This window comes from Tursiops truncatus, chromosome 15 (assembly GCF_011762595.2).
Source record: "Tursiops truncatus isolate mTurTru1 chromosome 15, mTurTru1.mat.Y, whole genome shotgun sequence".
NCBI lineage: Eukaryota > Metazoa > Chordata > Mammalia > Artiodactyla > Delphinidae > Tursiops > Tursiops truncatus.
Window position 1 is genome coordinate 41,556,787 of NC_047048.1, and position 15,523 is coordinate 41,572,309.

General features: G+C 37.0%; 1 protein-coding gene across 4 annotated transcripts in view; it reads left to right on the plus strand.

Moving 5' to 3' along the window:
* KIZ (kizuna centrosomal protein) overlaps positions 1-15,523 on the plus strand; it is a 111,706-nt gene that overhangs the window by 24,198 nt on the left and 71,985 nt on the right. The window contains exon 2 of one of the 4 annotated variants that reach the window (XM_073792627.1): positions 12,393-12,493. The exons of the other annotated variants lie outside the window; for them this stretch is intronic. Coding sequence (XP_073648728.1) covers positions 12,437-12,493 — 57 coding nt within the window. The 5' untranslated portion in view covers positions 12,393-12,436. The remainder of the gene's footprint in view (positions 1-12,392; positions 12,494-15,523) is intronic. 4 annotated transcript variants of the gene reach the window in all.

The window sequence follows — 15,523 nt, forward strand, 5'->3', positions numbered from 1 at the left end:
TTTTTGCTCTTGAGTTGTATGAGTTCTTTATATATTTTGGATATTGGCCCCTTATCAGATATATCATTTGCAAATCTTTCCTGCCATTCAGTAGGTTACCTTTTTGTTGATGGTTTCCTTTTCTGTGCAGAAGCTTTTTAGTTTGATCTGGTCTCACTTGTTTATTTTTGCTTTTGTTGCTTTTGCTTCTGGTATCAGATTCAAAAATCATAGCCAAGGACTTATGTCAAGGAGTTTACCACCTATGTTTTCTTCTAGGAGTTTTATGATTTTTTAAAACATTCAAGTCTTTAATTCATTTTGAGTTAATTTTTGTATATGGTGTTAAATGGTGATCTAGTTTCATTCTTTTGCATGTGGCTGTCTAGTTTTCCCAGCACCATTTATTGAAGAGGCTTTTTTTTTACTGTATATTCTTGGCTCCTTTATTGTAAATTAATTGACCATATGTGTGGGTTTATTTCTGTGGTCTCTATTCTGTTCCACTGATCTATGTGTTTGTTTTTATGCCAATACCATTCTGTTGTAATTACTGTAGCTCTGTAATATATTTCAGGATAAAAGAGCATGATGCCTCCAGCTTTGCTCTTCTTTTTTCAAGATTGCTTTGGTTATTTGGGCCTTTTGCATTTCCATACAAATTTTAAGATTGTTTTGTTTCTGTGAAAAATTTCATTTGAATTTTAATAGGGATTACATTGAATCTGTAGATTGCTTTGAGTAGTATGGACATTTTAACAATTTAATTCTTCTAATCCATGAGCACAGAATATCTTTCCATTTATTTGTATCTTCTTCAGTTTTTTTCATTAATGTCCTATAGTTTTTAGTATATAGTCTTTCACTTCCTTGGTTATATTTATTCGTAGGTATTTCTTATGCAGTTATGAATGGGATTGTTAATTTCCCTTTCTGATATTTCATTATTCATGTATAGAAACTCAACATTTTTGCATATTGATTTTGTTTTCTGTAACTTTACTGAATTGGTTTATTAGTTCTAACAGTTTTTTGATTGAGTCTTGAAGGGTTTTCTATATATAATACATATCATATGCAAATAGTAACAATTTTACTTGTTCCTTTCCAGTGTGGATGCCTTTTATTCCTTTTTCTTGCCTAATTGCACTGGCTAAGACTTCTAATACTATATTGAATAAAAATGGAAAGAGTGGGAATCCTTGTCTTGTTCCTATCTTAGAGGAAACGCTTTCACTTTCACCGTTGAGTATGATGTTAGCTATGGGCTTGCCCTATATGGCTTTTATTATGTCGAGGTATGTTCTCTCTATACCTGCTTTATTGATACTTTTATCATGAATGGATGTTGAATTTTGTCAAATATTTTTTCCACATCTATTGAGATGATCATATATTTATCCTTCATTTTCTTAATGTGGTATATCACATTTACAGATTTGCAGATATTAAACCATCCTGTACCCCTGGAATAAATTCCACTTGACTGTGGTATATGATCCTTTTAATATATTGTCAGAAAGTCCCTGTCCAGTGGTTAGGACTTGGTGCTTTCACTGCTGTGGCCTGGGTTTAAGCCCTAGGCAGGGAACTAAGATTCCACAAGCCGTGTGGCACAGCCAAAAAAAAAAAAAAATTGTTGAATTCAGTTTGCTAATATTTTTTAGGAGTTTTGCATCTATGTTGATCAAGAATATTGGCCTGTAATTTTCTTTTCTTGTGGCATCTTTGTCTGGTTTTAGCATCAGGGTAATACTGGCCTCATAAAATCAGTTTGGAAGAGTTACCTCCGTTTCTGTTTTTTTGGAAAAGTTTGAGAAGGATTGGTATGTATGCTTCTTTGAATGTTTGGTAGAATTCACTAACGAAGCCTTCTGGTCCTGGACTTTTGTTTATTGAGAAGTTTTTGATTACTGATTCTACCTCATTACTAGTAACTTATCTGTTCAGATTTTTTTGAATTTATCCATTTCTTGTTGGTTGTCCAGTTTGTTGGCATATAGTTGTTTATGGTAGTCTTATGATCCTTTATATTTCTGTGGTATCAGTGGTAACATCTCCTCTCCAATATATTTTAAGAGGTACAGATGGATAACTGTGACAGGAAAAGGAAGAAATGAACTAAAACCTTGGATTACAGATTTACCTCAAACACTTAACTACAGAAAGTAATAGGAAGGTATAGAAAAGTTGATCATTATGTCAGTTCCTTAAACAGTGACACATACTCCTTCCTTTGGCAATAACAGCTGTCTTTCAAAAACTTTTCAATTCCTAATATTATACCACTGTCAGTAATAATGTGAAACACAGCATTTTTCTCTTCAGCTTCCCTGGCTCAGAAACTGCTTTGAGAAGACACATAATAATATTCAGAATTTTAAGGTTAAAGACCACCCTATTTCCTGTTGCTAAGCAAACAAAATGACAGACTATTTTTTAAAAAAAGAGACAGCTGTCTGAGCCATTTCAAACGTAGCATTGCCTTATAGCGAGCAGCAATTAGTTTTTGCAGGTTTCTTGTAGTTTTGCAGGTTTCTTTTTTGTTATGCAAGTTTAAATAATTGCTGGTGGGAATGTAAAATGGTGTAGCCACTTTGGAAAACAGTTCACAGTTCCTCACAATGTTACCATTGTGTACCAATGTACTCACAACATAGTTACCATATGACCCAAAAACTCCACACTCAAGAGAGGTGAAGACATATGCCCACACAAAATCTTGTACACAGATGTTCATGGCAGCAGTGTTCTTAACAGCTGAAAAGTGGAAACATCTCAAATGTCCATCATCTGACAAATGGATAAACAAAATATGGTATATCCATGCAATGGAATATTATTCAGCCATTAAAGAGAATGAAATACTTATATTTGATACAACATGGAGACACCCTGAAAATGTTATGCCAAGTAAAAGAAGCCACAAAAAATACTGGAAAACAAACTAATGGTTATCAGTGGGGAGAGGGAAGGGGGAGGGGCAGTATGCATTACTGTGCCAATTAAATGTGGACTGTGGAATGGAAAATACATCAATGTTAAATTTCCTGATTTTGGTCATTGAACTCTGCTCGTGAAAGAGAATGTCCCTGTGCTTAGGAAGTACACACTGAAGTGTTCAGGGGGAGGGGGCAACGTGTCTCCAAGTTAGCCTCAGATGGTTCAGGAGAAAATGGTGTGTATGTATATACACATACACATATGCATGTGTGTAGGTGGGGAGAGAATGATAAAACAAATCAGGCAAACCATAAACAATTTACTTATTGGTTTATTATAGACACTAATATGTAATGTTCTCATTAATTAGTGTACTACTAGAGCTTGTTGAGGACCAGAGTTCCGTATTCTAAAAAGTCTGGCAAAATTGCATTTAACTATTTCCCATCACAGAGAGCTGTCTGTAGCTTCTGTTTTCAGGAAGTACTCTTTGTTAACAGTGCCATCTTGAAGTGGTCACTGTTTTTGCTTTCTGCAGTTCTGTAAGCATTTAAATCGTGGGTACATGCTATTTTTGTTGATTGTGCAGGTTACCATTTAGATTTTGTTGTTTCTCTCCAGTTCTTGGCCCTGGGAATGGGCCTGGAGTCTTTTGCTTCTCTTAGTGGGTCAGAGGAGTTAGAGAGGAACTGATTGAAAGGAATAACTCAGGGGTACTTCCTTTGTCCTTCCCCAGGGGGCTTTCTCATCTCTAAGGCCTGCCTACCCTTTGACTTCATATCTTGGCCTTAAGCAGACCAACAAAGAGACAGGTACTTAGGGCTGCGGTGTACTCCCTGTTCTGAGTTAGTTCATTAATACTCCCTAAATCGGTCTTGAAAGTGAAAAATCAAAGGCCTCAAACTCATAAGTCTGATCACTGATTGGCCTCAAGTCTTCACTAAATGACCACTATTGTGTATATACTCTGAGTCCCCTTCAGCATACGGCCAGCTGAAGCTCTCCACTGTAACCCATCACTTGGAGCCATCTATTTAAATAACTTTTTGTTTGAGTACAGGAAAAATGAAAGTAGTTGTTAGATTAGGGTAGTGGTAATTGGTGATTTTTGCCTGTTTTAAGACTTCTTTGTTACTGATAATAGGTCACATATTATGTCACAATTACTGTTTATACTGATGAATCAGAATGTTGATTAATATAATTTTGCTGTTTAAACCATGTGGTATAATGAAAAATTCTTAATAATGACATAATGGCCTCTTTGGACAGTAGTATCCTATAAGGCAGTCTTGACGGAGCAACTTCTGTTCTAGGAGGCTGTCCTACTCACATGTATGCAGAGAGCCATACACTCAGGGATAATTATTGCACATGGTTTGGAAGGGTAGGTGGTGGGAAGCAAACCAAGGTCCATGAAAATAAGACTCGTTAAATAATTTATGGAACATCTATAGGAAAGGTTAATACACAGCTCTTAAAATTACAATGTAGTCAGTTTCCAGTCCAACGGGTAAGAAACTTGGAAGTCACCACTCCATCCTAACAAGTAAAAAGCTGAACAAGCCGAAAATCAACATCTCTTCTTAGATCTGACAGAGAAGTGAGGTCACAGAGCAATATGCTGTCCCTGAGGTCCCAGGGCAATATGCTGTCTCTCTCTGGAGAGACCAAGAGATGACTAGAGAGAGCGACAGCTTCCCAGAGCAGAGCTGACGCCTCTGCAGGACTCAGTGCCGGACAGAGAAACAGGAACTGTGACTGACAAGGCTCAGTGTGGGCAGATCCACGAGAGAAACTCTGGGGGACCCAGCCACAGGGGCCCCCCACACTTTTGTGAGTTTTACCCCTAGTTCTACCAGGTCCTCACAGTGACTGTCAGGGAGGGGAAGGGGGAGAGGAGCCAGAACGCTCTGCTATTAACAAGGTCTGCCCTCAGGAGAAGCTGTTTAGCCAGAGCTTGACTGACCTGAGGGAAGGAAAAACCCAGCTCCAGAAGGTGCTAGCCTCCTGCGTGGAGGAACGGAAATAACAATTCCAGCCCCTTCTAGCCTTGAACCTAAAACTGCTCTAAAAATAATGTCTTTTAAAAAGTCCATTGAGTATAGATATATGGATTTATTTCTGGACTCTCAGTTCTGTTCCATTGATCTGTATGTCTATTTTTATGCTAGCACAGTCTAAATTACCCCTGGTTTTGTAGTAAGTTTTGAAATTGGGAAGTGTGCATCTTCCAGCTTTCCTCTTCTTTAGAAAATTGTTCTGGCTATTCTGGGTTCCTTTATTTCCATAAATTTTAGTATTAGCTTGCCAATTTCTGCAAAAAAGCCTGCTGGGATTTTGCTGGAGTTTGTATTAACTGTGTAAGTCAATTTGGGAGTATTGCCATCTCAACAATTTTAAGTCTCATGTTGCTTGAACACAGAATGCTGATCTTGTTTGCCTTTCATTTCTTTTTCTTGCCTTACTGCCCTGGCTAGAATCTGTAGTATGGCGTTAAATAGAAGTGTTAAGAGCAGACATTCTTGTGTTAACTCTGATCTGAGGGAAGGAAAGCTTCCAGTCTTTTACCATTGACTATGATGTTAGCTATGGGTTTTTCATAGATGCACTTTATCAGGTTAGGGAGTTCCCTTCTAGTCCTAGTTTGCTGAGTTTTTAAAAATCATAAACACATGTTGTATTTTGTCTAATGCTTTTTCTGTGTTTGTGGAGATAATAATTTGGGTTTTTTATTTGTTCTTTATTCTATTAACATGATGTATTATATCACTTAACTTTCATATGTTAAACTAACTTTGCATTCCTGGGAAAAATCCTACTTGGTCATGGGATATAATCCCTTGTATATTATGCTGAATTTGGTTTGCTAACATTTTGTTGAGAATTTTTACAACTATATTCATAAGAAGTGTTGGTCTATAGTTTTCTTTCTTGTGATGTCTTTGTCTGGTTTTGGTATTATGGCTGGCCTCATAGAATAAGTTGTGAAATGGTTTTTCCTCGCCTGTTTTTGGAAGAATTTCTAAAGGATTGGTATTAATTGTGAAGGATTGGTATTAATCCTTCTTTAAATGTCTGGTAGAGTTCACCAGTAAAGCCTTCTTTCTAGTCCTGGGCTTTTCTTTGTGGGAAATTTTTTGATTACTAATTCAATTGCTTAACTTGTTTTAGGCCTATTCAGATTTTCTGTTTCTTCTTGGGTGAGTTTTGGTAGCTGTGTCTTTCTAAGAATTTGTCCAATTTATCTAGGTTGGCTAATTTGTTGGCAAACAGTTATTCATAATATTCCCTTAGTTTTTTATATCTGTAAGGTTGGTAACAAAGTACCAATTTCATTTCTGATTTTAGTAATTTGTCTTGTTTTTTCCTTGGTCAGTCTAGCTAAAGGTATGTCAATCTGTGAATCTTTTCAATGAATCAGCATTTGGTTTTGTCGATTGTCTCCAGCTTTTCTATTTTCTAATTCATTTATTTCTGCTCTAATCTTATTATTACCTTCCTTTTGCTTGCTTTGGATTTAATTTGCTCTTCTTTTTCTACTTTCTTAGCATGGAAGTTTAGGTTATTGATTTGAGTTCTTTCTTCTTTCTAATAAGCTTTTCCAGCTCTGAATTTCCTTCTAAATATTTCTTCCCATAGGCTTTAGGATCTTGTGTTTTCCTTTTCATTTATCTCAAACTGTTTTCTAATTTCCCTGGTCATTTTTTCTTTGATCCATTAATTATTTAGGAGTTTCTTATTTAATTTCTACATATTTGTGAATTTGCCAAATTTCCTTCTTTTATTGATTTCTAATTTCATTCCATTGTCATCAGAGAACTTTATTTTAATCCATTTAAATTTATTGAGACTTGATTTATTGCCTAACATATGGGTCTATCTTGTAGAATGTTCCATGTACATTTAAGAAGAATATATATTCTGTGTATTCTACTGTCGGTAGGTGGAGTCTTCTTTATATGTCTGTTAGGTCTAGTTGGTTTATAGTTGGTTCAAGTCCTCTGTTTCCTTATTGATCTTCTATTTAGTTATTTTAACCATTATTGAATGTAGAGTATTTAAGTCTCCAACTATTATTGTTGGGTTTTGCTTCAGATAGGACTTTGTTGTTAGATATACTTACATGTTTCTAATTGTTATATCTTTTTCACAGATTGACCCTTTTATCATTGTAAAATGTCCTGTGTCTAGTTACAGTTTTGAGTCTTAAAATCTATTGTGTCTGATTAACATAGCTACTTCGGCTTTCTTTCGGTACTGTTTGCATAGTATATTTTTTTTCCATGAGGCTCTCTTGATATATCTTTTCCCTTCCCTATGCTTTCAACCTGTTTGTGTCTTTGAATCTAAAATGAGTCTCATTAGACAGCATATAGTTGGATCATATTTTAAATCCATTCTGCCAGTTCTCTGGCTTCAATTATAGTATTTAATCCATTTAAAATTAATGTAATTACTAAAAAGGTAGGATTTGCGTCTGCCATTTTGCTCTTTGTTTTCTATATACTGTAAGTTCCATACATACGAACCTTCAAGTTTTGAACTTTCAAAGATGCAAACGTGTGTTCCATCAGCGTCAGGCATGAGTGAAATTGCAGCTTGCCCTCCGTCTCCTATTGCTGGCGATCCTTCAGCTCTACTGTCTCCCACCTCCTCTCCCTCTTCCAGTCAGTAACTCTTCTTGCCTGTTCACTCGATGCCAGCCCCTGTATGCCAGCTGTTGTACTGTACTACTGTACTTTTCAAGGTACTGCACTGTAAGATTAAAAATGTTTTCTTGTTTTCTCCTGTATGATTTAAAAGACAAGACTAGAGTTACATGAAAAATATATTTATGCTTTTATATGTACCAACATAGTTAAATACATATTTACCAGTGTAGTTACCCTAACTAGTGCTATTTATTTCTTAATGCAGACTTGAGTTACTGTGTAGTGTCCTTTCATCTCAGCCTGAAGGACTCCTTGTAGTATTCCATATAGGGAAAGTATGGTTGTGACAAATTCTGTTTTTGTTTAGTGAGGAACGCCTTAATTTCGCCTTATTTTTTTTTTTTTTTTGGCAGTGCTGCACTGCCTGTGGGATCTTAGTTGCCCAACCAGTGCCCCCTGCAGTGGAAGTGCAGAGTCTTAACCACTGGACCACCAGGGGAGTTCCTCTCGTTCATTTTTGAAATAACATTTTGGTGGCTATAGAATTCTTGACTGATAGTCTTTTTCTTTCAGTGCTTTGACTGTGTTATCTTACTGCCTACTGGCCTCCACAGTTTCTGATGATAAGTCACCTGTTACTCTTATTGAGGATGCTTTTTATGTAAGGAGTCACTTCCCTGTTTTTGCTTTCAAGATTCTCTCTTTTTGGCTTTCAGTAGTTTGATTATGATATGTCTAGGTGAGGATCTCTTTGAATTTATTACACTTGGACTTCGTTGAGCTTCTTGGATGTGTAAATGTTTTTCATTATATTTGGAGAGATTTCACTGTTATTTCTTCAAAATTATAGTGTCTTTCTTTTTCTTCTCCTTCTGAGACTTTCATTATGCATATGTTGGTATGCTTAGTGGTATCCCACAGGTCTCTGAGGTTCTGTTCATTGCTCATTATTTTTTCTTTCTTTTCCTCAATCTAGATAATCATAATTGATCTGTATTTAAGTATGTTGATTCCTTCTTCTGCCTGTTCATATCTGCTGCTGAGCCCCTCTAGTGAATTTTTCATTCTGGTGACTGTACTTTTCAACTGCAGAATTTCTGTTTGGTTCTGTCTTTTAAATAATTTCTATCTCTTTATTAATCATCTCTGTTTGGACATTTTTCCCATACTTTCCCTTAGTTCTTTTAGACATGATTTCCTTTAGTTCTTTGAACATGTTTAAAATAGCTAATTTAAAGTCTTTGTATAGTAAGTCCAACATTTGGGCTTCCTCAGGGATAATTTCTTTAATTTTTATTTTTAAAAATTTTTTTAGAATTGAAGTATAGTTGATTTACAATATTGTGTTGATTTCTGCTGTACGGCAAAGTGATTCAGTTATACATATACACATTCTTTTTTATATTCTTTTCCATTATGGTTTATTACAGGATATTGAATATAGTTCCCTGTGCTATAAGTAGGTCCTTGTTGTTTATCCATTCTATATATACTAGTTTGCATCTACTAATCCCAAACGCCCACTCCATCCCTCCCCCACCTTCCCTCCGCCTTTGCAACCACAAGTCTATTCTCTATATCTGTGAGTCTGTTCCTGTTTCATAGATAGTTTCATTTGTGTCATATTTTAGATTTCACATGTAAGTGAGACTATGTGATATTTGTCTTTGTCTGATTTACTTCACTTAGTATGATAATTTCTAGGTTCATCCATGTTGCTGCAAATGGCATTATTTTGTTGTTTTTTATGGCTGAGTAGTATTCCACTGTATATATGTACCACATCTTCTTTATCCATTCATCTGTCAGTGGACATTTAGGTTGCTTCCATGTCCTGGCTGTTGTAAATAGTGCTGCAATGAACATTGTGGTACATGACTCTTTTTTGAATTATGGTTTTCTCAGGGTATATGCCCAGTAGTGGGATTGCTAGGTCATATGGTAGTTCTATTTTTAGTTTCTTAAGGAACCTCCATATTGTTCTCCATAGTGGCTGCATCAGTTTACGTTCCCACCAACACTGCAAGAGGATTCCCTTTTCTCCACACCCTCTCCAACATTTATTGTTTGTAGATTTTTTGATGATGGCCATTCTGACCAGTGTGAGGTGATACCTCAGTGTAGTTTTGATTTGCATTTATCTAATGATTAGTGATGTTGAGCATCCTTTCATGTGTTTGTTGGCAATCTGTATATCTTTGGAGAAAGGTCTATTTCGGTCTTTGGCCCATTTTTGGATTAGGTTGTTTGTTTTTTTGATATTGAGCTGCATGAACTCTTTATATAATTTGGAGATTAATCCTTTGTACATTGATTTGTTTGCAAATATTTTCTCCCATTCTGAGGATTGGCTTTTCGTCTTGTTTAGGGTTTCCTTTGCTGTGCAAAAGCTTTTAAGTTTCATTAGGTCCCATTTGTTTATTTTTGTTTTTATTTCCATTTCTCTAGGAGGTGGGTCAGAAAGGATCTTGCTGTGATTTATGTCATAGAGTGTTCTGCCTGTGTTTTCCTCTAAGAGTTTTATAGTGTCTGGCCTTGCATTTAGGGCTTTAATCCATTTTGAGTTTATTTTTGTGTATGGTATTACAGGGTGTTGTAATTTCATTCTTTTACATGTAGCTGTCCAGTTTTCCCAGCACCACTTACTGAAGAGGCTGTCTTTTCTCCACTGTATATTCTTGCCTTCTTTATCAAAGATAAGGTGACCATATGTGCATGCGTTTATCTCTGGGCTTTCTATCCTGTTCCATTGATCTGTATTTCTGTTTTTGTGCCAGTACCATACTGTCTTGATTACTGTAGCTTTGTAGTATAGTCTGAAGTCAGAGAACCTGAGTGCTCCAGCTCCGTTTTTCTTCCTCAGGATCGCTTTGGCTATTTGTGGTCTTTTGTGTTTCCATACAAATTGTGAAATTTTTTGTTCTACTTCTGTGAAAAATGGTAGTTTGATAGGGATTGCCTTGAATCTGTAGATTGCTTTGTGTAGTATAGTCATTTTCACAATGTTGATTCTTCCAATCCAAAATATAGTATATCTTTCTGTTTGTATCATCTTTAATTTCTTTCATCACTGTCTTATAGTTTTGTGCATACCGGTCTTTTGTCTCCTTAGGTAGGTTTATTCCTAGGTATTTATTCTTTTTGTTGTAGTGGTAAATGGGAGTATTTCCTTAATTTCTCTTTCAGATATTTCAGATATCATTCCTTTCAGATATCATTAGTGTATAGGAATGCAAGAGATTTCTGTGCATTAATTTTGTATCCTGCTACTTTACCAAATTCATTGATTAGCTCTAGTAGTTTTCTGGTAGCATCTTAGCATCTTTAGGATTCTCTATGTATAGTATCATGTCATCTGCAAACAGTGACAGTTTTACTTTTTCTTTTCCAATTTGGATTCCTTTTATTTCTTTGTCTTCTCTGATTGCTGTGGCTAAAACTTCCAAAACTATGTTGAATAATAGTGGCGAATGTGGGCAACCTTGTCTTGTTTCTGATCTTAGTGAAAATGGTTTCAGTTTTTCACCATTGAGAACGATATTGGCTGTGGGTTTGTCATATATGGCCTTTATTATATTGAGGTACGTTCCCTCTATGCCTACTTTCTCAAGAGCTTTTATCATAAATGGGTGTTGAATTTTGTTGAAAGCTTTTTGTGCATCTATTGAGATTATCATACAGTTTTTATCCTTCAGTTTGTTAATATGGTGTATATATATTGATTGATTTGCATATATTGAAGAATCCTTGCGTTCCTGGGATAAACCCCACTTGATCATGGTGTATGATCCTTTTAATGTGCTGTTGGATTCTGTTTGCTAGTGTTTTGTTAAGGATTTTTGCATCTATGTTCATCAGTGATATTGGCCTGTAGTTTTCCTTTTTTGTGACATATTCGTCTGGTTTTGGTATCAGGGAGATGGTGGCCTCATAGAATGAGTTTGGGAGTGTTCCTACCTCTTCTATATTTTGGAAGAGTTTGAGAAGGATAGGTGTTAGCTCTTCTCTAAATGTTTGATAGAATTTGCCTGTGAAGCCATCTGGTCCTGGGGTTCTGTTTGTTGGAAGATTTTTAATCACAGTTTAAATTTCAGTGCTTGTGATTGGTCTGTTTATATTTTCTATTTCTTCCTGGTTCAGTCTCGGAAGGTTGTGCTTTTCTAAGAGTTTGTTCATTTCTTCCAGGTTGTCCATTTTATTGGCATATAGTTGCTTATAGTAATCTCCAATGATCTTTTGTATTTCTGCAGTGTCAGTTGTTACTTCTCCTTTTTCATTTCTAACTGTTGATTTGAGTCTTCTTCCTTTTTTTCTTGATGAGTCTGGCTAATGGTTTATCAATTTTGTTTATCTTCTCAGAGAACCAGCTTTTAGCTTTGTTGATCCTTGCTCTTGTTTCCTTCATTTCCTTTTATTTCTGATCTGATCTTTATGATTTCTTTTCTTCTGCTAACTTTGGGGTGTTTTTTGCTCTTCTCTCTCTAACTGCTTTAGGTGTAAGTTTAGGTTGTTTATTTGAGATGTTTCTTGTTTCTTGAGGTAGGATTGTATTGCTATAAACTTCCCTCTTAGAACTGCTTTTGCTGCATCCCATAGGTTTTGGGTCATCATGTTTTCATTGTCATTTGTTTCTAGGTATTTTTTGATTTCCTATTTGATTTCTTCAGTGATTTCTTGGTTATTTAGTAGTGTATTGTTTAGCCTCCATGTGTTTGCTTTTTTTTCACAGTTTTTTTCCTGTAATTGATATCTAGTCATAGCATTGTGGTCAGAAAAGATACTTGACACAATTTCTATTTTCTTAAATTTACCAAGGCTTGATTTGTGACCCAAGATATGATGTATCCTGGAGAAGTTCCATGAGCACTTCAAAACAAAGTCTATTCTGTTGTTTTGGGATGGAATGTCCTATATCAGTTAAGTCCATCTTGTTTAATGTGTCATTTAAAACTTATGTTTCCTTATTTATTTTCATTTTGGATGATCTGTCCATTGGTGAAAGTGGAGTGTTAAAGTCCCCTACTATTATTGCGTTACTGTCGATTTCCCCTTTTATGGCTGTTAGCATTTACCTTATGTATTGAGGTGCTCCTGTGTTGGGTGCATAAATATTTGCAATTGTTATATCTTCTTCTTGGATCGATCCCTTAATCATTATGTACTGTCCTTCTTTGTCATTTGTAATAGTCTTTGTTTTAAAGTCTATTTTGTCTGATATGAGAATTGCTACTGCAGCCTTCTTTTGATTTCTATTTGCATGGAATATCTTTTTCCATCCCCTCACTTTCAGTCTGTATGTGCCCTAGGTCTGAAGTGGGTCTCTTGCAGACGGCATATATATATGGGTCTTGTTTCTGTATCCATTCAGCCAGTCTGTGTCTTTTGGTTGAAGCATTTAATCCATTTACATTTAAGGTAACTATCGATATGTATGTTCCTATTACCATTTTCTTAATTGTTTTGGGTTTGTTATTGTAGGTCTTTTCCTTCTCTTGTGTTTCCTGCCTACAGAAGTTCCTTTAGCATTTGTTGTAAAGCTGGTTTGGCGGTGCTGAATTCTCAACATTTGCTTGTCTTTACAGCTTTTAATTTCTCCATCAAATCTGTATGAGATCCTTGCTGTGTAATCTTGCTTGTAGGTTTTTGTCTTTCATCGCTTTAAATATGTCCTGCCAGTCCCTTCTGGTTTGCAGAGTTTCTGCTGAAAAATCAGCTGTTAGCCTTATGGGGATTCCCTTGTATGTTATTTGTTGCTTTTCTCTTGATGCTTTTAATATTTTTTCTTGGTATTTAATTTTTGATAGTTTCATTAATACTTGTCTTGGTGTGTTTCTCTTTGGATTTATCCTGTATGGGACTCTCTGTGCTTCCTGGACTTGATTGACTATTTCCTTTCCCATGTTATGGAAGTTTTCAACTATAATCTCTTCACATATTTTCTCAGACACTTTCTTTTTCTCTTCTTCTTCTGGGACCCCTATAATTTGAATGTTGGTGCATGTAATGTTGTCCCAGAGGTCTCTGAGACTGTCCTCAATTCTTTTCATTCTTTTTTCTTTATTCTGCTCTGTGATAGTTATTTCCACTATTTTATCTTCCAGGTCACTTATCCGTTCTTCTGCCTCAGTTATTCTGTTGTTGATTCCTTATAGAGAATTTTTAGTTTCATTTATTGTGTTGTTCATCATTGTTTGCTCTTTCGTTCTTCTGTGTCCTTGTTAAACGTTTCTTGTATTTTCTCCATTGTATTTCCAAGAGTTTGGATCATCTTTACTATCTTTACTCTGAATCGTTTTTCAGGTAGACTGCCTGTTTCCTCTTCATTTGTTTGGTCTGGTGGGGTTTTTACCTTGCTCCTTCATCTGCTGTCTACTTCTCTGTCTTCTTCTTTTGCTTAACTTACTGTGTTCAGGGTCTCCTTTTCTCAGGCTGCGGGTTCATAGTTCCTGTTGTGTTTGGTGTCTGCCCCCAGTGGCTAAGGTTGGTTCAGTAGGTTGTGTAGGCTTCCTGGTGGAGGAGACTTGTGCCTGTGTTCTGGTGGATGAGGCTGATTCTTATCTTTCTGGTGGGCAGGACCGCATCGGTTGTGTGTTTTGGAGGATCTGTGAACTTATGATTTTAGGCGGCCTCTCTGCTAATGGGTGGGGTTATGTTCCTGTCTTGCTAGTTCTTTGGCATGGGGTGTCTAGCACTGGAGCTTGCAGGCCGTTGGGTAGAGCTGGGTCTTAGCATTGAGTTGGAGATCTCTGGGAGAGCTCTCACCGATTGATATTACGTGGGGCTGGGAGGTCTCTGGTGGTCCAGTATCCTAAACTTGGCTCTCCCACCTCAGAGGCTCAGGCCTGACACCCGGCCTGAGCACCGAGACCCTGTCAGCCACATGGATGCTGTTCATTAAAAGTTCATTAAGTCAGTCAGACAAAGACAGATATCATATGATGTCACTTATATGTGGAATCTCAATGACCTGGATGCCGGAGGCCCATGGTTCTGGAGTCGTCCTCAGGAGTCTCGCACACGCCACGTATCAAGCAAACCTCAGTCCTCTTGTACGCCTGACCCCCACAAAACTCCGAGTGACAGTGAGGTGGGGCGTCTCCCAGTAGCATGGTCAGGTGGCGGGAAACTGGGTCCGGCACCGAAGTCATGCTGGTGTGGAACCGCCTCGGCCGGAGCCGGACAGCCTGGGCAGCAAACTGCACTGCGCATGCACAGGCCGCAAATCTCTCTCCTTCCAGAACCAGCGCCCCCTCAGGACTTTTAGTGAGCATGCCCACAGTCTAGGTTTCCAGGAATATGCTGGAGCTTTTCAAACCCCCTGTGTACAGCTCATTCACCAACTTTTCCTTTTAAGTTATTTTAGTTAGCCTATTGTTTGCCCAACTGTTATCCACTGCCTTAGGCAGCCTTGATGTTAAACATTTGCCTCTGCTTATTTTTGACAAATAACCCCCAGGGAAAGGCTGTTCACAATGTGTCAGCTCCAAGTCAGGTCAAATAAAGACAGTCTTGTGAGGGTGGTCTTCCAGGGAGCTACTAGACAGGTCAAATAATGTCAGTTCTCTGGGAATGGGGCTTTGAAAAAGTTCCAGTCCTTTTCTACTCCTTTCAGTGTCTATAAGGGTGCTGGTTTACAGGCTGTGATTACAGGCTGCTGATTTTCAAGGTTACCGCAGACTGGAGGAGGGGGAAATGTGAATAGGGCAAGTTAAAACACCGTGAAGTACTGCTGTTCCTACCAAGATTCAGTTACTTTTCTTGAATAAATGTTCCTCAGATTGCTGCAAACCTTTGGTTAATTTCCAGAGTTCTGAAAAGTTATTCTGAAGATGTTTTCCACTGTTATTGTTTCTTTTACAGAGCAGAGAATTTTGAGAGGTCCTTATTCCACCATTTCTCTGACATCCCTTTTCATTTGTTTTTGCTTCAAAGTTGTTTGTTTTATC